The sequence below is a fragment of the Artibeus jamaicensis genome, unplaced genomic scaffold, assembly GCF_021234435.1.
Source record: "Artibeus jamaicensis isolate MK-2021 breed Jamaican fruit bat unplaced genomic scaffold, CSHL_Jam_final scaffold_584, whole genome shotgun sequence".
Lineage (NCBI taxonomy): Eukaryota > Metazoa > Chordata > Mammalia > Chiroptera > Phyllostomidae > Artibeus > Artibeus jamaicensis.
The window spans coordinates 11,111,442-11,134,684 of record NW_026522048.1 but is presented as its reverse complement, the minus strand read 5'-3'; the positions used below and the strand labels follow the sequence as shown (position 1 = coordinate 11,134,684).

The 23,243-nt window shown below is 37.2% G+C and overlaps 1 protein-coding gene across 2 annotated transcripts in view; it reads right to left on the bottom strand.

The window, feature by feature from the left end:
- The window catches only part of PAWR (pro-apoptotic WT1 regulator), a 125,672-nt gene that overhangs the window by 40,681 nt on the left and 61,748 nt on the right, over positions 1-23,243 (bottom strand). For both annotated transcript variants that reach the window (XM_053658767.1, XM_053658768.1), the window contains exon 3: positions 10,522-10,653. In XM_053658767.1, coding sequence (XP_053514742.1) covers positions 10,522-10,653 — 132 coding nt within the window. The remainder of the gene's footprint in view (positions 1-10,521; positions 10,654-23,243) is intronic.

The window sequence follows — 23,243 nt, the reverse complement described above, 5'->3', positions numbered from 1 at the left end:
GAGTCACAAATCAAGCAGGGTAGGGAGAGCATGCTGCAGCCTGGCATGGGATGTCCGACCTAAAGAGAATGAGCAAGTGTTGTAGGGAGAGCCAACATGGGGTGTCAGAACACACTTGCAGCATGGAGGGCATAAGCGTGGGGAAGGAGTGGCAATGGCAGAGAGTTTCCATACAGGGGAATTGAACAAGTAAGAAAACAGTAAGAAAAATAGGAAACAGATTTCTCAGTGTCACAAAAGGGAGTTACAAATACTAGAATAACCTCTATGGTATTAGATTAAAATGAGAGGTATTGGTATAAATTAGTTCCAGGGTCTATATACAGATGGATGTAGCTAGGTATGTGTGTAGACAGCCACATATGTGTGTGCATATGTACATATAGTCATACACATATTTTGTAGGTCTGTATAGACAGGAGCTAGAAATAGTGACATCTTGATAAGATGTTACCTACAGCCCAGATCTTGGCTTCAAAATATTTTCCAGTGAAAGGAATCAAGCCTCCTTAGAGAAATGGCTGCTTCCAAAGCCAGAGGTAGGAAAGTTAGAGATGAGCCTGTAACATACTGTTATCATAGAAAACAAACAAGTATTCCAAGAATGAGGGAGATATGGCAAAGAATACAAAAGCTTAAAGGGGTTCCCACTGGCCAAATCTGGGATAATTTGAATACCACAGTAAATAATAATAGTATGATGGCAGGCAAAATAATGACCCTCAAAGATGTCCACATCCTAATCCCTAAAACCTCCACACACACTAGATTACATGGCAAACGGAAATTAAGGTTGTAATCAATAACCCTAAACAGGGGGATTGTCCTGGATTATTTGATGGGCCCAATGTAATCATAAGGGTCATCAAAAGTGGAAGAGAGATTAAAAAATCAGAGGAACATATGACTAAGAGGAAAGGCCAGAATGACGTGATGTAGGAAGGACTCAACTCACGATTGCTGGCCATGGAGAAGGAGACAACTGGGCAAATATGGGCAGCCACTAAAAGATGGAAAGGACACTGATTCTCCCCTAGCCTCCAACAGGAAATTCAGCCCTGCCCTGGCTGGTGTAGCTCAGTGTACTGAGCGCGGGGGGACACACGAGAGGCAACCATACATTGGTATTTCTCTTCCTCTCTCCTTCCCTTCCCCTCTAAAAATAAATGAATAAAATCTTTAAAAAGAAAAAGAAAAAGAAATTCATCCCTGATCTTAGCTCAATGAGGCCCATGTAGTAGGGCTTCCAACTTACAGAACTGTACGATGATAAATTTATGTTAAGACACCTAGCTTGTGGTAATTTGTTACAGCAGCAATAAAAAACTAATACAGATGATAACAAGGTATAACCCATCACACAAACCAGGTAATAGTGACTTGATAAAGATATATAGGTATTAATATGTATAAAATACATAACTGAATATCAATAGATATATACTAGATAAATGAAAAGATATCTGATGAGGATTAAGATACCTACATGACTCCAAATATACTTACCTTTTTTTTTCCTTTCAATTTTATTTTGTATTGTTTCAGGTATACAGCTTAGTGGTCAATCATATACTTTACATAGTTTTTCCCCTGATATTTCTAGTGCCCCAACTGACACCATACATAGTTACCACAATATTACTGACCACATTCCCTATGTTTTTCTTACATCCATGTTGTCTCTTTTCTAACTATTAATTTGTACTTTTTAAAATACTTTTGCCTTTTTCATCCAGACCTTCAACCTCCCTCAATTCTGGCAACCAACAGTTCACTCTCTGTGTCTATGAGTCTGTTTCAATCTTGTTTGTTTACTTTGTTCTTTAGTTAAATCATGTGGCATTTGTCTTTCTGTTTATTTCACTGAACATCATACTCTGTAGGTCCATCCATGCTGTGGCAAATGGTTGAAAAAAAAAAAAGCTGCTCTTTTTCATGACCAAGCAATATGCCATTGTAGTCACATGTGTATGCCACCACTTTTTTATCCACTCTTCTACTGATGGGCACTGGGGTTACTCCCATATCTTGACTACTGTAAATAATGTTGCAATGAACACGGGGATGGATATTCTCTCTAATCAGTGTTTTGGGTTGCTTTGGATAAATCCCCAGAAGTGGAATAACTTGTTAAGGTAGATACTATTTGTTTAGTCCTCACCAGACGACATTTTTTCATTGCTTTTAGAGACAGGAAGGGGGAGAGAGAAACACTGACAGGAAAGAGAAACACCGATCATTTGCCTCGCAGACACACCCAGATCAGGCACTGAATGTGCCCCACTGGGGACAGAACTGTAACACAAGCAGCTTGTGACCTAAATGAGAATTAAACCCGCAACCTTTTGGTTACGGGACAACAATCCAACCAAATGAGCCACACCAGCCAGGACAAGGCAGATGCATTTTTAGTTTCACAAAATACTTATCAAGAAGGGGAAGTAGAGCCTGGTAAATACCACCTTAATCACATGACCAAGGTGACCTTCATCAGGGGCACTGGGACAAATTAAATCAAGTGTCACCTGATAGGACAAGCAATGAGAAGAACACAAGATTAATTTTGACATTCATGACAAATATAACCTGAGTCTAATTACAAGCAAGCCTTAGATAACCCAAACAGAAGAACATATCACAAAATAACTGACCTGTAATCTTTAAAAGTGTTAAGATTACGAAAGTTAAAGACTGTGCAGCTGTTTCACATGGAAAGAAATGAAAGAGATATGGCAACTAAATGTAATTAACACATGATCCTGAATTAGATCCTTTGTTATCATTTATGCCATGACTGGAAAAATTGGCAAAACTTCAATCGGGTCTGAATATTAAATGGTAAGAATGTATCAATTTTAAGGACTTCCACCAAGATGGAGGTATAGGTAGAAACACTTTGCTTCCTCGCACAACCAAATCTAAAAACAACAAAGTTTAAACAATAATAAATGCAACCAAATCACAGAAAATCAAACAATACAAAGTCCAAAAACAACAAACCGCTCAGCTGAACCAGTGAGAGGGGCGAAGCCAGCAACAGAGCGGGTCGGGCAAAAAAGATCCCCTGACCCGGGTGGTGCACAGGCAGCCAAGGGCGCAGATCCCAGGTGCGGGCTAGCTACGGGCGGAACCCAGGGAAGAGGCACAGCTGGCGGTCTGCAGTCGGTCCCACATTTGCGCGCAGATAAACCAGTGAAGAGGTGAGCATTGAGACAGACCACTTAGGCCCTGGCTCAGTGCAGCGGGCTCGCACATTTGCGCTCAGATAAACAGGCGGGGGCATGCGGTGAGGCGGACTGGGCAAGCGGAGAGGACCCCCCATTGTCCCTCTCTGACACCGCCCCCACATACAGGGTCATAACTGAGGGACCTGGGTGGCCCCGCCCTGGCGAACACCTAAGGCTCCACTCCTCTTACGTAAGAACAGGCAAGAACAGATAAAAACATGGCTCAAGAACAACTCAGAGCCCCTGAGCCAATAAATCTAAGCGATGAAGAAATAGCCAAACTTTCAGATGCACAGTTCAAAACACTGGTGATCAGGATGCTCACAGAACTGGTTGATTTTAGTCACAAATTAGAGGAACATATATGAAGGCTAAACTAATTGAAATGCACAGGAAACCAATAGTAATGGAAAGGAAACTGGGACTCAAATCAAGGGAGTGCACCAGGAGGAAGAAAAAAATGACCAAACAGAAAAATATAAGAAACAAGAATTCAAAAAAATGAGGAGAGGCTTAGGAACCTCCAGGACATCTTCAAACGTTCCAACATCCGAATTATAGGGGTACCAGAAGGGGAAGAGGAACACCCATGAGTGGAAACCTTATTTGAACAAATAATAAAAGAGAACTTCCCTATTCTGGCAAAGGAAATAGACTTCCAGGAAATCCAGGAAGCTCAGAGAGTCCCAGAGAAGTTGGACCCAAGAAGGAACACACCAAGGCACATCATCATTACATTAGCCAAGATGAAAATGAAGGAGAGAATTCTAGAAGCAGCAAGAGATAAGGGGACAGTTACCTACAAAGGAGTCCCCATCAGACTGTCAGCTGATTTCTCAAAAGAGACCTTACAGGCAAGAAGGGGCTGGAAAGAAGTATTCCAAGTCATGAAAACCAAAGACCTACAACCAAGATTGCTCTATCCAGCAAAGTTTTCATTTAGAATGGAAGGACAGATAAAGTGCTTCTCAGATAAGATCAAATTCAAGGCATTCATCATCACCAAGCCCTTATTATATGAAATGTTAAAGGGACTTATCTATGAAAAAGAAGATAAAAAATATGAACAGTACAAAGACAGCAAACTCACAGTTATTAACAACCACACCTAAAACAAATATAGAAACAAACTAAGCAAACAACTAGAACAGCAACAGAACCACAGAAATGAAGATCACATGGAGGGTTAGGAACAGGGGAGTGGGAGAAGGAGAAGAGGGGAGAAGGTACAGAAAATAAGTAGCACAGACAGTAGATAAAAAATAGACGGGGGGAGGGTAAGAATAGTAGGGGAAATATAGAATCTAAAGAACTTGAGACACGTATTCCTGAACTAAAGGGGGGGAGAATGGAGGGGGAGGGGTGTGCAGGGTGGAGGGGAACGAAGGGGGGAAATAGAACAAATGTAATGGCATTATCAATAAAATTTAAAAAAAAAGAATATATCGATTTTAATTTCCTATTTTTAAGAACTGTGTTGTGGTTATGCAGGAAATCTTGTTTGCAGAAAACACACAGAAAAGTATGGGGGTAACAGGGCAACAGGTTAGCAACTTTTTCTCAAAATTTAGGGGGAAAAATTCTCTGTGTAGTGCCTGCAACTTTTCAGTAAACTTGAGATTGTTTTAGGGAAGGAACATAAACCTCACAAATGCTCTCTCACAAAATGACACTGATTATATAAAACTGACAAACTTTTTTCATAAGTCATTTATGACTTACGTAATATGTATCAGAAATTTTTTAAACCTAACAATGTTTTGTTTTTTGGCCCAAAAAATTCATCTCTGGAAATCTAGCCAAAGAAAATAATTCAAACACAAAATGTTTAATCTATATGGATGTTAATTCCAGTATTATTTATAATAGTAAAAAACCTTAACCATTGAGAATTTCTATTAACTGAAAATTTGTGTAAACTATTATTCACATTAAAAAAAAAATTTTGCCCTGACTGGTGTGGCTCAGTAGGTTGAGCACCAGCCTGCAAATGGAAGAGGTCACCGGTTTGATTTCCGATCAAAGGCAAACGCCTGGGTTGCAGGTCAGGTCCCCTGCAGGGGGTACACAAGAGGCAACCACATGCTGATGTTTCTCTTCCTTTCTCCTCTCCCTCCCCTTTCTCTAAAAATAAATAATAAAATCTTTTAAAAACTAAATAAATAAAAAAGAAAATTCTATGCCACTGAAAATAATACAAAAAAGAGTTTTGAATAACCTGAAACAAAGTTCATGCTGCAACACTTACAAGAAGAACATTCTGGAAATATCAAAATTATAAATGTATATTCCTTTTCACCCAGAAATTTCAGCACTCAAAGTCTACTGATTTACATAACTATATGCAAAATAATATATTTAAAGTTTTTCACTACCATATTGTTTGTAATAGTAAAAAATTTTATGATCAACAGAAGTTAGAAAATTATGGTGCATTTATAAAAAAGAACATTGTTCACTGGCAAAAAAGAGTGAAGCCCTTTGTGTACTATCATGGAGGTCACTATACAATATTAAGTGAAAAAGAGCAAGATGCAAAATAGTGTGCTTAAAATCAGAAATATGTGTAGGTACAGAGACGCCTCTGGAAGGCTACACGAGAAAGGACTCGCTGCCTACGGAGAAGATAACCAGACAGCTACAATCGAGTTTTACCATGTACCCTTTTATATTTTTTGCATTTTTAAATGTGACTGTTACTTTTTTAAATAAATTAAGCTTAAAGCTTAAAATTTAAGTCATTAAAAATGTAGAGTACAGAAAAAGTTTAAAATTTAATAGTTCAAAAAAATACAGCATAAACAGTTCAAACTAATTTCCCCTTTCTTTACATTTTTATTGTTTTTCAAATTTTCCACTGATCATGTATTATTTAATTAAAGAATATATTACTTCAAAAACCAGCATGATTATCTAGAAGAAAACATGATTAAGTATTTGTATAAATCATAGCTAAAACTCTAAGAAAGCTTTCTAAATTATTTTTATTACCACTACTCCACATTATCTGAAAATTATCAAATATAATCTTAAAATACTCTAACCTTTCCAGAAGCATACTGTTATGTTACATTCATATTCCTATTTTATTCTTCATGTTTGAAGATTTGTTACACTAAGTGGTTTGGACTCATAGATAATGCTAAGAAACAGTCTCTCTGTCCTCTTCACACAGCAGTATTTTTGCCGATATATCCTCTAGGGCAAGGGAAATAAAGGAAAGACTAAAATGGGACTATATCCAATTAAAAAGCTTCTGCAAAGTTAAAAAAAACATCATCAAAATGAAAAGGGTACCCACTGTATGGGAAAACATATTTGCCAATGGTACCTCTTAATAAGGGTTTGATGTCCAAAATATATAAATAACTCACACCACACGACATCAGGAAGACAAACAATCCAATTAAAAAATGAGCAAAGGACTTGAACAGACACTTCTCCAAGGAGGACATACAGAGGGCCCAGAGACATATGAAAAATGCTCAACATCACTAGCCATCAGAGAGATGCAAATTAAAACCACAATGAGATATCACCTCACACCAATTAGAACAGCCATCATTAGCAAATCAACAAACAAGTGCTGGCCAGGATGTAGAGAAAAAGGGAACCCTAGTGCACTGTTGGTGGAAATGCAGACTGGTGCAGCCACTGTGGAAAACAGTATGGAATTTCCTCAAAAAATTAAAATGGAATTGCCTTTTGATTCACCAATTCCATTGCTGGGACTGTACCCTAAGAATCCTGAAACACCAATTCAAAAGAACTTATGTACCCCTATGTTCATAGCAGCACAATTTATTTTATCATAGCCAAGTGCTGGAAGTGACCTAAGTGTCCATCGGTAAATGAGTGGATCAAAAAACTGTGGTACTTTTACACAATGGAATACTATACAGAAGAAAGAAAGAAAAGAGCTCCTACCCTTCACAACACCATGAATGGAGCTAGAGTGCATTATGCTAAGTGAAATAAGCCAGGCAGTAAAAACCAAATACCATATGACCTCACCTACAAGTGGAACCTAATAAACAAAAACAAACAAACGAGACAAGGAACAGACTGACAGAGACCAGAGGGGAGGGAGAGGAAGATAAGGAGGAAAGAAACAGAAGGGTCTAATCAACAAACAGTTATGAATGATTCACAGACATAGACAACAGTATGGGGACGGACTGTGGAAGGTTGGCGGGGGGCAGGGGAGAGCAACAGGAAAACTGGGACACCGGTAATAGAACAATAATTTTTTTAAAAGCCTTAAATCAAGCAATGATGCCAAAATTTTCTGGGTTTTGTTTTTTGAAGTTGGAGTGGCAAATGACTATCTATCCTACAGAAGTAGTAGAATATGTAAGTTTAGACAGTAACTCAGAGAGGTCAACCACGTAGACAGAGGAGGACCTATTCCCACTGCTCTTGAATGAGGCGATTTGACACCCATGGAAGACAGCTCCACTTTTGTCCTAGGCACAGAGCTTGGCAAAACACACACTTGCAACCAAGGTAAAAAAAAATGAGTCCTATCCTAACTGCTAATGAAACAAAGCAAAATGAAGCAAATAAAGAGCGGGCCTGGAAAGAGACTAGAAAAATTACAGGAAAAAAACTGTTCGGGGCAGAAAGCTCCAATCAGCGGAGACTGGTCCGTATCTGGGTACTTATTTGGGACTAACTATGTGTTCTAACGCAGATCACCCCAGCTTTGACTGGGACAGGGCTGTTTATCACAGAAAGAAATCAACTCTATTTCTAGAAGTCACTGCCTGCAGTTAATAAGTATATTAGAGTAAGTGGCACGATCAAGAATTAAAACCAGGTTTTAAGATGCTATATTGTCTCTATCCCAATAAATTAAGCCTGTATCTTCATCACCTGGAATAGGCCCAGGTTTTTTTTTCCTTTACAGGTTAGGATTCTCATCTTTATATTTAATGTATTTTGTCATCACTGCTCCATTCCAAATAAGGGGAAGGGTGGGGGGAAAGGCCTTTGAGAATAAGAAAAAATAATCAAGAGAAATTAAGCACTGTTCGTGTATTTTCCACACATGTGCCAGGGCTCATGAAAAAAATAATGCCTTTTTTTCCTTTTACAACCCTTTTTCAATTGAATTCATTGGGATTCTATTGGGTAATAAAATGATATAGATTTCAAATGCATAATTCTACAATATATCATCTGTGTATTGTACTGTGTGTTCATCATCCAAAGTCACCTCATCCTTCATTACTTGTCTCCTCTTTACCCTCCCTCTTCTACCTCCCCCGCACCCCTTTGGCAATCCCTGTACTGTTGTCTGTGTCTGAGTTTTCTTGTTTCTGGGTTTTTTGCTTAATCCCTTCACAGTTCCCACCCATCTAACCATCTCCCTTCCCCTCTTACAGTTGCCAGTTTGCTTTCTGTATCTTTGAGTCTGTTTCTATTTTTTGTGAAATAGTTTATGAGTTTATTTTGTTCATTAGATTCACATATAAGTGAGATCATATGGTACTTGTCTTTCTCGGACTAGCTTATTTCACTTGGGATAATAATCTCCAGGTAGAATAGGTCTAGATTTTATTTCATTTTTGTTAGACAAAGACACAAAGATATTTTAGATTATGAACAGTTACACAGATGCTGAAACACTGCTTGTTAGCTCACACCATGTGTTTAGAATAGGCACTACTTGTCCCAGTAGCAGCAACTTTGGGTACAAGAAACAGACCTGTTTCACTCTGATTCTTTGAATCAACACAGCTGCCCCAAAAAGCGGAAAAGAAAGTTTTAGATCCAAATTCCAAACCACTTCAAAATATTTTGCCTCTCTCTCTGCTAAATGCCTATTTATCATTACCCTGCAAAGTAATAGACATGTTATATTTCATTTTTTAATCAGTAAAATAGGGAATTTATGTTGGAAACTCCTTTAAAAATGGTATCTTAATAAAATTTAAAAAGTCAAAACTGGAACTCTGAAAAGACAACACAGTAACTTAAGATCTCAAAATGTCATCAAATTAATTTAAGATTAGGTTATGTCAAGATCACTCACAAATTAGTTTATATTAAATTATTTTGCAAAGTGATTTACTTTCTACTGAAGCATCCCAATTCAATCAACTCCACATTTTCTGTGCCACAATTTAAAATAATAGCTAATTTAAAACTGAGTTGAATTCTATGATTATGCGGAAATATAGATGTTTCCAGCAATTCATGATTTTGTTATCTTTAAACATTTGAATTTATAGAAACAAACTTGCTGTTCGAGTCTATTTGCTATGCAATTCTAAAACAAATATAGCCCTGGCTGGAGTAGCTCAGTGGATTGAGCGCAGGCCTGTGAACTAAAAGATTGCGGTTTGATTCCCAGTCAGGGCACATGCCTGGGTTGCAGGCCAGTTCCCAGCAGGGGAGACACACAAGAGGCAACCATACATTGATGTTTGTCTCCCTCTCTCCTCCTCTTCCCTTCTGAAGATAAATAAATAAAATCTTTTTTTTTCTGTTTTTTTTTTGTTTTCTTTTTCTTTTAAATTTTTATTTAGTTATTTTTCAAGTACAGTTTTCTGTTTATTTCTCCCATCCCATCCCACCCCTCCCCCATGCTCCCCACCTCCCTCCCATTTCCACCCCCCTTAGTTCTTGTCCCTGTGTCCTTTATACTTTTTCCTCTAAATCCCTCCCACTTTTTCCCCTTAAATTCCCTCCCCTCTCCCCTCTGGTAACTGTCCCCCTGTTCTCTATTTCAGTGTCTTTGTTTTTATTCTGTTTGCTTGTTTGTTTTATTCTTTAGCTTCCTGTCAAAGGTGAGATCATCTGGTATTTGTCTTTCAACGCCTGGCCTATTTCACTCAGCACAATGCTTTCCAGTTCCATCCATGTTGTTGCAAAGGGTAGTAGCTCCTTCTTTCTCTCTGCTGCATAGAATTCTATGAATAAAATCTTTTTTAAAAATAAAATAAAAATAAAACAAATATGGAACTAGAACAGAACTGTACTAATTCTTACTCAAACTTACTAATTCTTACTTTTAGATAATTGCTATTCCTGGTTGTTTTTACCATTGATAGTGTTTATACCTGCTTATTAGTCAGTCAATCAGCAAATATTCATTGATTATGAAATAAAGACCAAAGACTGCTTAAGTCAAAAGTATTTGGATATTTGGATATAAAGAAAATCGGTTAAATCCACTGAAAGTATTTCAGTGGAACCGATGCAACCAAAATGAAACTAGAAATAATAGTAACTTACAAATTATTGTTAAACTAGCTAGTGACGACGTCCTACTACTTTAAACACTCACCTGCAGCAGACAGGAACTGCCTGGGTCCAGCAAGCTGACAGCTTCATTCTGCATCGTGTTCTGCTGTGTGACTGCATCCTCTCGTTTTCTCTCTTTCTGCCCCGCTTCGTCATCTTCGTATTCATCTAAGCACTGAAAGAGAAAGACAGTTTCCACTTTATTTTACATAGTGTTAATAGAATGCTTTGGTGATATGTGAAGATACACTTGATAGTACTAAAAGAAATATTTGTAGACTTCCGCCAAGATGGAGAAGTAGGTGGAGGGTCCACCTCGCCTCTGTGCACAACCAAATCTAAGAACAACTATTTTTAACAGCAGTCACAACCAAGCTATACGGAAAATCAACAATACGGAGTCCAAAGGACAACTAGATACTCGGCTGGAACGGTACAAGGAGCGAGACCAGAAGCGGAGCAGGTTAGCAAGAAAAAATTCCCGGGACGGCGGTGCGCGGCGCGCGCAGGCGGCAACCGAGGGCTGATCGCCAGTGAGCTGGCTGCGGAGCGCATAGGGAAGAGGCGCGGTGGGTCGGTCGGTCGCGCGCAGTTACGTGCAGAGAAACCAGTGAGAAGGGAAACCCGAGCGCGGCGCAGCAGGCTCGCAAAATTAGGATCGGATAAGCAAGCCCGAGGCGTTTGTGTGTGTGACTGGATGCTCTGGGCTAGCGGAGAGGAACGCCATTGCTCCTTCTCTGACCCCGCCCCCACACACAGCGTCACAAACCAGCGACCTGGGTCGCCCCGTCCCTGGTAAACAACTAAGGCTTCGCTCCGCTCACTTAACAGCGCGAACAGACCAAAAATGGCTCTAGAACAACTCAGAGCCCCAGAACCGATAGACCTAAGTGATGAAGAAATAGCCAGTCTTTCAGATGCACAGTTCAAATCACTGGTTATAAAGATCCTTACAGAACTGGTTGACTTTAGCCACAAATTAGAGAAACATATGGAAGCTAAATTAATTGAAATGAATGGGGATACAAAAGATTCCAATAATAATGGAAAGAAAATTGGGACTCAAATCAAGGGAGAGAACCAGACGGAAGAAAAAAATGATAAAACAGAAAGGAATGAAGAAATAAGAATTCAGAAAAATGAGGGAGAAGATTAGGAACCTCCAGGACATCTTTAAACGTTCCAACATCCGAATTATAGGGGTACCAGAAGGGGGAAAGGCACAACCACCAGTTGAAAAATTATTTGAACAAATAATAAAGGAGAATTTCCCCAAGATGGCAAAGGAAATAGACTTCCGAGAAATCCAGGAAGCTCAGAGAGTCCCAAAGAAGTTGGACCCAAGAAGGAACACACCAAGGCACATCATAATTACATTAGCCAAGATTAAAATGAAGGAGAGAATCCTAGAAGCAGCAAGAGCTAAGGGGACAGTCACCTACAAAGGAGTTCCCATCAGACTGTCAGCTGATTTCTCAAAAGAGACCTTACAGGCAAGAAGGGGCTGGACAGAGGTATTCCAAGTCATGAAATTCAAAGACCTACAACCAAGATTGCTCTACCCAGCAAAACTTTCATTTAGAATGGAAGGACAGATAAAGTGCTTCTCAGATAAGACCAAATTCAAGGAGTTCATCATCACCAAGCCCTTACTATATGAAATGTTAAAGGGACTTACCTAAGAAAAAGAAGATAAAAAAGATGAACAGTGAAAGGACAGCAAACTCACAGTTAATAAGAACCACACCTAAAACAAAAGCAAACTAAGAGGATAGCTAGATCAGGAGCAGAACCATAGAAATGAAGATCACATGGAGGGTTAGCAATAGGGGAGTGGGAGGAGGGGGAAGGGGGAGAAGGTACAGAAAATAAGTAGTACAGACAGTAGATAGAAAATAGATAGGGGGGAGGGTAAGAATAGTAGGGGGAAATACAGAATCTAAAGAATTTGAGACACATGTTCATGAACTAAAGGGGGAAATGGTGGGGGAGGGGTATGCAGGGTGGAGGGGAGGGGAGGGGAGAATAGAGCAAATGTAATGGCATAATCAATAAAAAAATAATAATAAAAAAAATATATATTTGTGCACTCAGAAACCAATTTACATAATAAAGGTGTTCCTTTCATATATATATATATATATATATATATTTAATGCCTGTAAATTAAATTACTTCCTTAAAACCCAAACCTCCATATTCACACCCCTGCCAACATCTTTTCTCAAGGTTTGCTTAAAGGTAGGATCCAATCATTCTGTACCATCCATTCGACAAGTAAACAATCTGTGGCTTTCTTCAGGCATTTTACAGAGGGTAACAAAATATACACCACAGATGTAGAATTTAGAGTCCACAGGAAAGATAAGACATACATATAGAACATAATGATAAAGGCCATTTCTAGCTTATTAGTACCTGTAAATATATACAAGAAGAGTTTTGTTTTGTTTTCTAAACCGAGGGAGTAAGTATTCTACAAAGACTCTGTGAAAGAGGTTATAATTTAAAGGTAGGGTATAATTGGGAACTGAAAATATATTATAGAAAAAGAGAATTTCACATGTTAGGAAGAGTACATGGAAAAACAGGAGTGTTGCTAAAAAATTGAATCAACACATCTATCTTCAGACATTTTACATGTTAAAAAAAGACCCATAATCAGAAACAAACTCTATTTATTAAAGTGGGTTATCTGTTCTTACAACTGAACACACGTCTTAACCAATGAACTGCTCTAAAAGGTTCTGTCAGAAACGAAAAATAAGTAACATCCCTGCAGGCACTCTGCGAGCACTAAGACATAGACCAAAGTACAGAATAGCAGAAAAAGTAAGAGAATTTACATATCATCCGAAGAGGGGAAAAAAAGACTGAGGCTGCTGTGCAAACCAAGAACAATCACTGGTGTGTCTGGAATAGGAGGAACTTAGTACATAAGCAGCACATTCAAAGACACAAGGCCCACAATGGAGGACGTGGAAGTAAGAGTTGTAAATTAGGATGATGTGGGGACAAAACTGTGGAAGAGAATGGAAGAGGCAAATTAAAGAAACAAGCAGGCTGAGATGCCAGAAAATGTTCAGGGTCCTCTCCTGTAAGGAAACTGTGTGTACTGGTACCACCTGGCCCTAGTCATGCAACCCTGTGGGAACTGGGGCTTGGATAACTAGTGCAAGGAAAATGTTGATACTGAGGCTTCTGCAATTGCTATGAGTGATAAACTGTCCTTGACTCTGACCCAGAAGACTAGTGTCTTCTACCAGGACCCATAAAACTATGGTAGGCTCACATGCAAGCCTGCAAGCAGGATAAGATATCAGAGCTGCCACAGTTCTTGAAAAAGGTGAAGGCTGGAAAGGCATATGCTCTGATCACAAAGAAACATATATAATATAAATAGCCAGAGAAGTCTGAACCTTTCACTACATAACATGGAAAGTGCAATAATTCCCTGGAATATAAGTAAAACATGATCAAATTGATTTTGAAAAAATAACTTGTATATAGCAATTCACACTACAGATCAACAGAGACAAGATCAAAAGTGGAGAGGCTAGTCAAACAATGTATTCCTCAGTGGAAAAGAGAATCAGTACATGAAATTTAGTAAAGGCTTTGGCAGTTTAAAAAAATTTGTTCTGAATAGAAAAAGAAACTCTCTTATGACTTTTAAAAATGTTCTCAAGCCAGTAGAAGATCATGTTTAATGATAAAATAATGACAAAATTTAAAAGCAAAATCAGAAGTAAGGCATTAATGCCCACTATCACCAGAGTTGTTAACATCAATCTGGAAGGGCTTTCTGATACAACTAGGTAAGAAAAATAAGAGATTTCAGCATCAGAAGAAGGCAAAACTCCATCACTTCAGATGAAACAATTCTGTCAAGAATATAACTTTAAAATATTTTAGAATTATTAAGTTTCTTAAGATGGTTTTTCAATAAGCAAAAATAGCTTTCAAAAGTAAAATCAACAGCCAATTAGATTATGTAATTTAAAAGTAACCATAAAAAACTAAAACACTCTGAAAAAAACTATAAAACTTTACTGATTTATATGAGGCATAAACAATTTAAAACTTCATATATATAAATTAAAAACTATTCTTAAATTGAGAAAATTTAATTGAAGGTGTCAAAAATCTATGAACCAATGTATAAACTGAATAAAAATGTCGCTCAAAATACTAAGGGAATTTATTCAGAAAGATGATTCATATGAATGCACAAATATCTAAGACATCCAAAAAAATTACTTTGAGAAAAACAGTAATGACATTTATTCTGTTTAACATTAAAAATTGAAATGTATAAAACCACAAACAAAAACTATAACAGGGGTCCTAGAATAGCAAGGGAAATAAAATAAAGAAATTCTTCAGTATACAGTACTAAAATAAAAATCAACTACTCAACGAACCCCGGGAGCTGAGAACCGAGAGTGCAGACCTGGAAAGAATAAAAGAGTGGCCTCATCTCCTAGCCTTCTTCTCCATGAAAGCAATCACCCCTCTTTCTCCAGTACCTGGATTGCAAAACTCCCTGACTGGAGGATGGAATGTCAGTAGCATAAGGCTCAAATTCTGAAATCATAGAATAGTACAGATAAAAAGTAAAAGTTGAGGCAAGTAACCATGAACTCCCTGAGCACTGGGATGTTGTTTATCTTTGTTTTCATTTCTGAGATCCAGCCCTTCAATACCAACCTTCTCCTCTCACTCTCTCAATACATGTAAATTCCCTTACTAGCACCTTCAAAGAAAGAAGCTGCTCAGTAAAGGTTTTATAAATGAATGAATGAGTTACCAAGATGAGACAAATCAGGGAGATGGACCGTGGTGCCCCAGGTTAAAATTCTGAATATTCTTTTCCATGACATGGCCCACTGACCAGGGTACCTATCCATCACCCATTATCCCTGTGGAGAGTACATCTCACATTCCGGGCCACTTTTGGAATAGGGATTACCTGACGACTCACGACTTCCCTCCAAAGTTCTTCTAGCAGCCAGCAGAGTTCTTTTAGTAACAAGCATCCTAAAATTCTTTAAGCCATCTTATATAATTGAAATAAATATACCTAAATGACTTAGTAGAAATGGTGAGAAATAAAAATAGATAAATAAAAATAAAAAAGAAGAGAGTTAATGGACAAAGGTGAACAAAGACATTTTTTACTTCAGTTCCTTGCAAAGATTAATAATTCTCTACGTACACAGCTGACTGTTATCCTTAGGGGACAGAGAATTGTTTTTAAGTAAGTACTAGCTGCCCTGAAGGGTATGGCCAAGTTGCTTACGTATCTTCCTGCAAAGCAAAGGGGGTGCTCAGGGCACGTGCCTGGGCTGTGGGTTTGGCCCCTGGTCACGAGCAAGAGTCAACCGATCTTGATGCTTCTCTCTCACACTGATGTTTCTCTCCCTCTCTTTCTCCCACCCTCTAAAAATAAGTAAATGTTAAATAAGGACTAGAAAAAAAGAACCAAAAAGAAACCTACATATTTTTAAAGATTCTTTCTATAAATTATAAGCTTTTTTTATCTAAAGGGAATAAATGAAAAGATATTGATTTTATGTTATACTTCCACGAAGTACGTGGGACTGAATTCCCTATCTCTTCCCAGCTCTCATGAAATACATGAAAACATGTGAAAGTTATTCTCTCCTCTTACATGGATTAGGGAGAAACTGCATGAGAACTGGGTTGACAAGTATCTGAAATAGATATACAGTCAGATTTTATAAATTAACTTCTTCTAAACACAGATAAATATAAGCAGCACTAATTTTACTAAGCCCTGCTTTTCCCAAAATTGCAGTTTAAAGTGCCGATATTTTACAAATAATACCCTTGAACAACAACAAAAACAATGTATGATTTTCATTGCTAATAACTGTTAAAAAAAGAGAAGTTATAACATGTTCTAAAAACATTATTCAGATTACTGATACAGGTCTGACAAAGTCACCAAATAAATAAGAGATTGGGATATCTCTGAAGTCCTATTAGCTAGGACTCAAAAAACTGTAATTCATTGGATAAAAAATTTAGAAATAGATTAAAATAATCAGACAAACTGAGTTTACAATAAAAGTGGAAACTCACAACAGGGGAAAAAGAAGGACTTTTTAAAAGGTACTTTGGGGAGAACTGAATAGCTGTATTAAAAATGACACTGAATTTATTCCACATACCACATATACTAGGATACATCTCAGTGCATCATTAAAAATAAGCAAAAATTTGAAGACATTCTAACAAATTAAAAACAAGGATGGCAAAATAACAGAAGAAGGGGCCCAATATCATTAATTAGGGAAATACACATTAAAATCATAATGGGCTATCAGTACACACACACTGGAATACCAAGTGACAGTGAGGCTTTGACAGGACTGAGTATCTCCTCCCATATTGCTGTTGGGAACTAAAAATGGGCAACTGTGTAGGAAAACACTTTGGCCGCCCTGCTGGTGTGACTCGGTGGATTGAGCACAGGCCTGCGAACCAAAAGGTCACCCATTCAATACTGTGCCGTGGCACATGCCTGGGTTGTGGGCCAGGTCCCCAGCTGGAGGCGTATGAGAGGCAACTGATCGATGTTTCTCACACATCGATGTTTTTCTTCATCTTTCTCCCTCCCTTCTTTTCTCTCTAAAAATAATAAAAAACAACATCTTTTGGGGGAAAAAAGTTTGGCAGCTTCTTATAAACTTAAAATACATATATACATTTACCATATGACCCAGAAATTCTATTCCTAGTTATTAACAAGAGAAATAAAAACATGTTCACAGAAAAGTTGTTTAAAAAAATCAATATCTATAATAGCCCCAACCTAGAAATAGTCCAAATGTCCATCACCTGGTAAAGAGATGAACAAACCCTAATATGTACGGCCATGTAGTGGAATACTACTTGGAAACAAAATAATCTCAAAAGTGTTGCGCTGTAAGAAAAGACCAGAAAATGAAGACTACCTGCAGTCTGAGTCCACCTACATAAAATTCTAAAGGAAGTGAAATCTCAGAGACAGAGAGCAGATCAGTGGTCCTCAGGAGCTCGGTGTGAGGCGGGCTGCCCGGAGAGGGAAGGAGTGGTGGAAATGCTCTATATCCCGATTCTCGGGGTGGCCTCCCCAGTTGTGCACATTTATCAAATTCATCATCCTACACTCTAAAAAAAAAGTAGCTAACCAGTCAAACTAAAAACTCTAAATTCAATTTTCCAAATGCCTGGTATAATCTATTCATCGCTCATGAAATCCATTTAGCAAATTGAAATTTTTTTCAACCAGAGTTTTTGCATTCAATACCATTCTGCATCCGTTTCAGACATACAGTTAATTAATTGGTCAGAAAACCATGCCCTCTGCAGAGTGGTCCCCCAACTGCTCCAAGGACCATACCCCATCATCTCAACATTATTGACCAGATTCTCCATGTTGCAATCCCCATCTCTGTGGCTATTCTGCAACTACGAATTTGTACTGCTTAATCCCTTTATCTTCTTCACTGAGCCCTTCAACCCCTCTCCTCTGCCAGTTCTCAGTCTGTTACCTGCTTCTGAGTCCACTTCTATTTTTATTTTGTTCATTAGATTCCACATATAAGTGACATCATACGGTATTTGTCTTTCTCTAACTGCCTTATTTCATTCAGCATGCCCTGTAGGTCCAGCTATGCTGTTGCAAAAGGTAAGATTTCCTTCTGTTTTAAAGCTGAGTAGTATTCCATTGTGTAAATGTACCACAACTTTTTTATCCCCTCTTCTAGTGGTGGGCACTTGGGCTTCTTCCAAATCTTGGTGATTGTAAATAGCACTGCAGTGAATACAGCTGTGCATAATGCATTTTTCAGACCATAAGACACATCTAGGTTTTAGAAGAAGAAAATAGGAAAAAATTGAAGCAAAAAATGTGGTAGATAACATAAATAACATAATAACATAAATAACATAATATTTCACCAATGTAAATGTAAATAGAACTCAACAGCAGCATTAACAATCATTATTCCTCCTAAATTTGGGGGGGGAGTGCATCTTATAGTCAGAAAAATAGAGTATATTCTTTTGAATTAGTGTTTCAGGTTTCTCCTGATATATTCCCAGAAGTGTAACTGCTGAATCATAAGTCAACTACCCTGTAAATCCAGGGAATATAACAGTTTGGTTGTTAGTAATTACATATTTTTTTTAAAATGCTCAACATTTTGTAGGATGTCACTAATAATAAAATTATTCATGGTATCTGAGTACTCTTTTATCAGTCCAAAAATAAGTTTGAAATCCACTAAACTATGTTTTTATAGCTCTCAGACCCTGCTTGAGTCAAGAGACTGCACATCACCACAGCAGTATTCCCAGTGTAACATACTTTTATTACAAAACATGGCCCCTGCAGTACATACTCATAAATGTTTGCTGAACTCAACACTGGGGGCATGCAATGGAGAGACAAGACTACAAAGGACACTGACTAAGGAGGAGTTGGGACTTGAAGTCTTAAAAACAAAGAAAACAGCCAATCGTTTAATTTCTTGAACAAATGAGAGACACAATATACTGCTTTTGAAAGGTCAGGCTTTAGGGTGGTAAGTATGTAAAATATGCAAATAAACTTGATTTAGAAATCATAAGGTATTAGTTTCCAACCACTAAAATTTCTATTACAACAACTCAGATCTTTACTATACCAAAAATTTAACACGTTTACAAATTGTAAACTTGTTAATAACTGTAATAACTAAAAAGGATCCATTCGATGATTGCTTTTCCCTATCAATTTTATTAAAAATTACACAAAACTCAGTTCAGTAAAAACATTCAACATACTATCTTTCTACTTTTAACACAATTTGTATTAACATATTTTTAAATGCTTCCAATGTATGTTATTAGAATTCATTATACAAATTCTTGAACAGTAGGGGTATACTGAATATAGACAATAATTATAACTATTGTTTATCTAAAATAATAAATAATACTGAACTAAACAAGAAAATACAATTTAAAACCCTCTCTAGATTTCATATCCCAGGGTTGTGAGCAACCCATCTCCTCATCACCAATTCAAAATGTTATCTTTATTATATATCTTTATATATGACTATGTTCTTAGCTTCCTGTTCCACTCATCTATATTAACAGCTAATTCATATTATTTTTATAATTATAAATTAATACTGTATCTAGGAACATCTACAGTTCCTAGAACTGTAGGTTACGTCACTGTGGTAAAACTGTAGTTACGTCAAAACTTTAAATTAATGTGTAAATTATTTGAAAACTACTGACATTTATTAGCTGTATGACCTTGCAAAATGGGCCAATAGCAGTATCCACATAACTGAGTTGTTGCTCTAAAGGTGAGCAGTGAGTTAGTTAGAACTACGGAAATGAAAGCTGACAGGGACTGTGCCTGGATAGCAAACAAGTGGAATCCAACTGGATTGGGGAAGGCCAAGAGCAGCAGAAAGGTAGCAGCAGTTACAAGATAATTCCTAGTTTTCTAGCTCATGGTGTATTTCACATACACAGACAATTTAAAAAGAGGGGAGCCCTCGCTGGCGTGGCTCAGTGAATTAAGTGCCTGCCTGCAAACCAAAGCTTCCCCAGTTCAATTCCTGGTCAGGGCACATGCCTGGGTTGCAGGCCAGGTGCCAGACTGGAGGGTGTACAAAGAGATAACCAATTGATGTTTTTCTCCTTCTCTTTCTTCCTCCCCTTTTCTCTTTCTAAAAAATAAATAAATAAAATCTAAAGAAAATGTTTTAAAGAGGGGAAATGATGAGGAATTTGGTGTTAGGCATTTGAAATATCTGTGAGATATACTAGAGGAAAAAAGGAACCAAGGTAGAGATCACAGGCTACATCTCTTTTCCTAATACCGCAGGAGGGCTCTTACAGATGGGTCTAAGTGCAGGTAAATTAGATTAAGGGTGGGGCACAAGTAGATTCGCAGTTGTTCACATGGAAAACGACACAATAATTAATAAATACAAGAATAAACTGTGTTCTCATATTCACTATAAACCTACTTTTGCCCTACCTTGTACAGACAAACAGAAATTGAGAGAGTTCTGCTGATTCTGTACTTTCTCTGAAGAGTAACTGTTCTCTTCTGCTAACAATCATGGGTAGAAATTTAGGATGAGGTAATGGGTGCGAGGCAAATTAAAAGTTTAAAGTACATATTGCAGGAAATATGAAAATTAGTAAAATATAAAGGATTTCCAGACAAGTGCTAAGGGTCTTGCTAAGAATGAAGACCCGAAGACTTCAAAATAACACCAATCTGCAATATCAGCTGCTACTAATTTAAAGCTCATCATTGCTGAATACAATTCTACTACACAAACTAATTCATTAATATTTTCAGCAAGCTGTCTAATTATTTTTGGAATGATTGTGGAGGGAGGTCTTCCCATATCCCTTAATTGTTCAAACAGATATCTCAGAAGCAAGTCTTGATCAGCAGGATATTAACTGTACAATTATTCCTGAACAAAATAATTTTGTTAATGTTACTTTCCATCTGGATTTTTTTTTGAAGTTACTAAGTAAGGAAGTAACTTAGTAAGGAAGACTCCAGAATCATACTAGTTTTACATGAAAATTCTTTCCACAGAATATACTCTATTATGTACAACCCAGGTATCAACTAATTAGACTTGTTTTTATGCTTAGCAATTGGGAGTAGAAGGCCTGGCATTTACAACATAAAAATTCCTCTAGATGAGTCACACATAGTATGAGGAAAACAAACTAAGCATTGGTATACGGGAAGAGGCTATCTTCAGAAAGAACTATCAAAACAGACAAATAAATAAACTATATCCTATCTTCAATATATCAGTGATGGCTCTTCAAATTTAAGTACTGAAGTTAGAATTATACTCCTAGAGAATCAATGATATAAAAAACCAATGAAAAACCACCAAATATCTGTATTTAATAGTTTTCAACTATTGTCATATTTAAACAACCCAGTATTTACAGCCTTTCTTTAGCTACACCTAAAAATGCACCTAATCACATGATAGTTAATTCTTCAAATTCCTAGATGTCTGAGCAATATATTTAACCATGCTATACTTCAGTTTTTCTTTTCTGTATAATGGGGATAAGAACAATATAGTTATACCCCATAAAATTCTAACAGTTAAACGTGTGCAAAAGGCTATGAATAGTGATGAACATGGCACTTAGTAAACGGTATAGTATCATGAGTGTAACCCCCATCAAAGAATATCCAGACATACATATAAATATACTACTAACTTTTACTAGACTCTCTGTACTAGGCATTATTCTAATACTTTGTTTGGATTATTTTATTTAATCTTCACACATAGATACTATAGACTGTTTGGTCAATGCTATTTCAACTGCAATCACCTTCTTACTTCTATATGCTAATTCAAACACAAGTATTCAATTCTTTCACACAGTAGCCACTTAGTATTTACTGAATATTTACTGAATAAAACTTTATTTCAAATGTAAAAATCAGATTATAAACCCTCAATTCCTTAATTTTTAACTCATTCTAGCTTTTACATAATATGTAGCATTGTTTCCTTCTTTCACGTTTGCAAATTCCATTTACTTAGATTTTAAAGTTCCCTAAGACAGAAACCTCATCCAGGAGTTTATTTATCATTCAGTTTTTTATTAGTAATACCTACCCAATGCAAAGTTAATAAATACAAATGCATGCTCCCTAATTTAATATTTCCTAAAACTGTAAAAATTTTAACATCGTATTTATTCATTTAACTCAGAAACATTCTTTCTGCCTAAAAATACAGTTTGAAAAATCCTCATGTATATGGAAATAACTTCTTGTACCACCTACCTTTTGTTTTATCCCAATTTCATCACAGATTCTAAATGAGAAACACAGGATTTTTAAGAATTCTCATATGCATCCTGTTTTCAGAAACACTATACAAATGCAGTAAAGCCTTGTTTCATCACTGAACAAGCAAAACTTTCTTATGTCTTAAGTAATATGGATCATTCTCATTATCAAATCCCTCCACCCAAATAATGAAAAGCAGGCAGTGATTAACAAATTCAGAAAATATGAAATTAAGTCTACAAAGATTGTAGGCAGAAGCCCTGAAACTTTTAAAAGAAGTTATGTCTTACCAGTTTTTGTGGGAATGTTTAGAAAAACACAGAATTTCCTACAGTCAAACTACCTACTGAGATGTGAGGGGGCAGGGAGGGGGAGGACTACAGAACTGAAGGCAATCTACCACATGCTGAAATTTCTCCAGTGCTATGCATTTTTTCTGAGAATTCAGAAATATTTTGATAAACACAATGACAGAATACTATGTATACACAGTTGAACAAAAGTAATGATACCACTGAATTCTTTGGAACTGAGAAATTACTCTGGAATCTCTTTTGTGCTTGGAGAACCAAAAGCACCTAACAGCTTCTATCTCCTCTGAACAGAACTTTCAAGAGAACCCATCATCACTTGGTCACTGATACTAAGAAGAAAGTACTAAATTGATACTAAGAAGAAAGTACTAAATAAGGGAGGGTTACAGGAAACGGATCCTAGAGCAGAACAGGCTGAGGGTCACAGTCCTGCTAAGATTTCTATAAGCACAGCACAAAGGTCTGTAGAGGTTCCACAGAGAACCCACCTTTTTTGGTTTTAGTGTTTTTAAAGTTCATCTTCAGTCCCCTTCCCCCTTGAGGACATCCATCTAGCCTTTCTCAAGAAGCTTTACATTT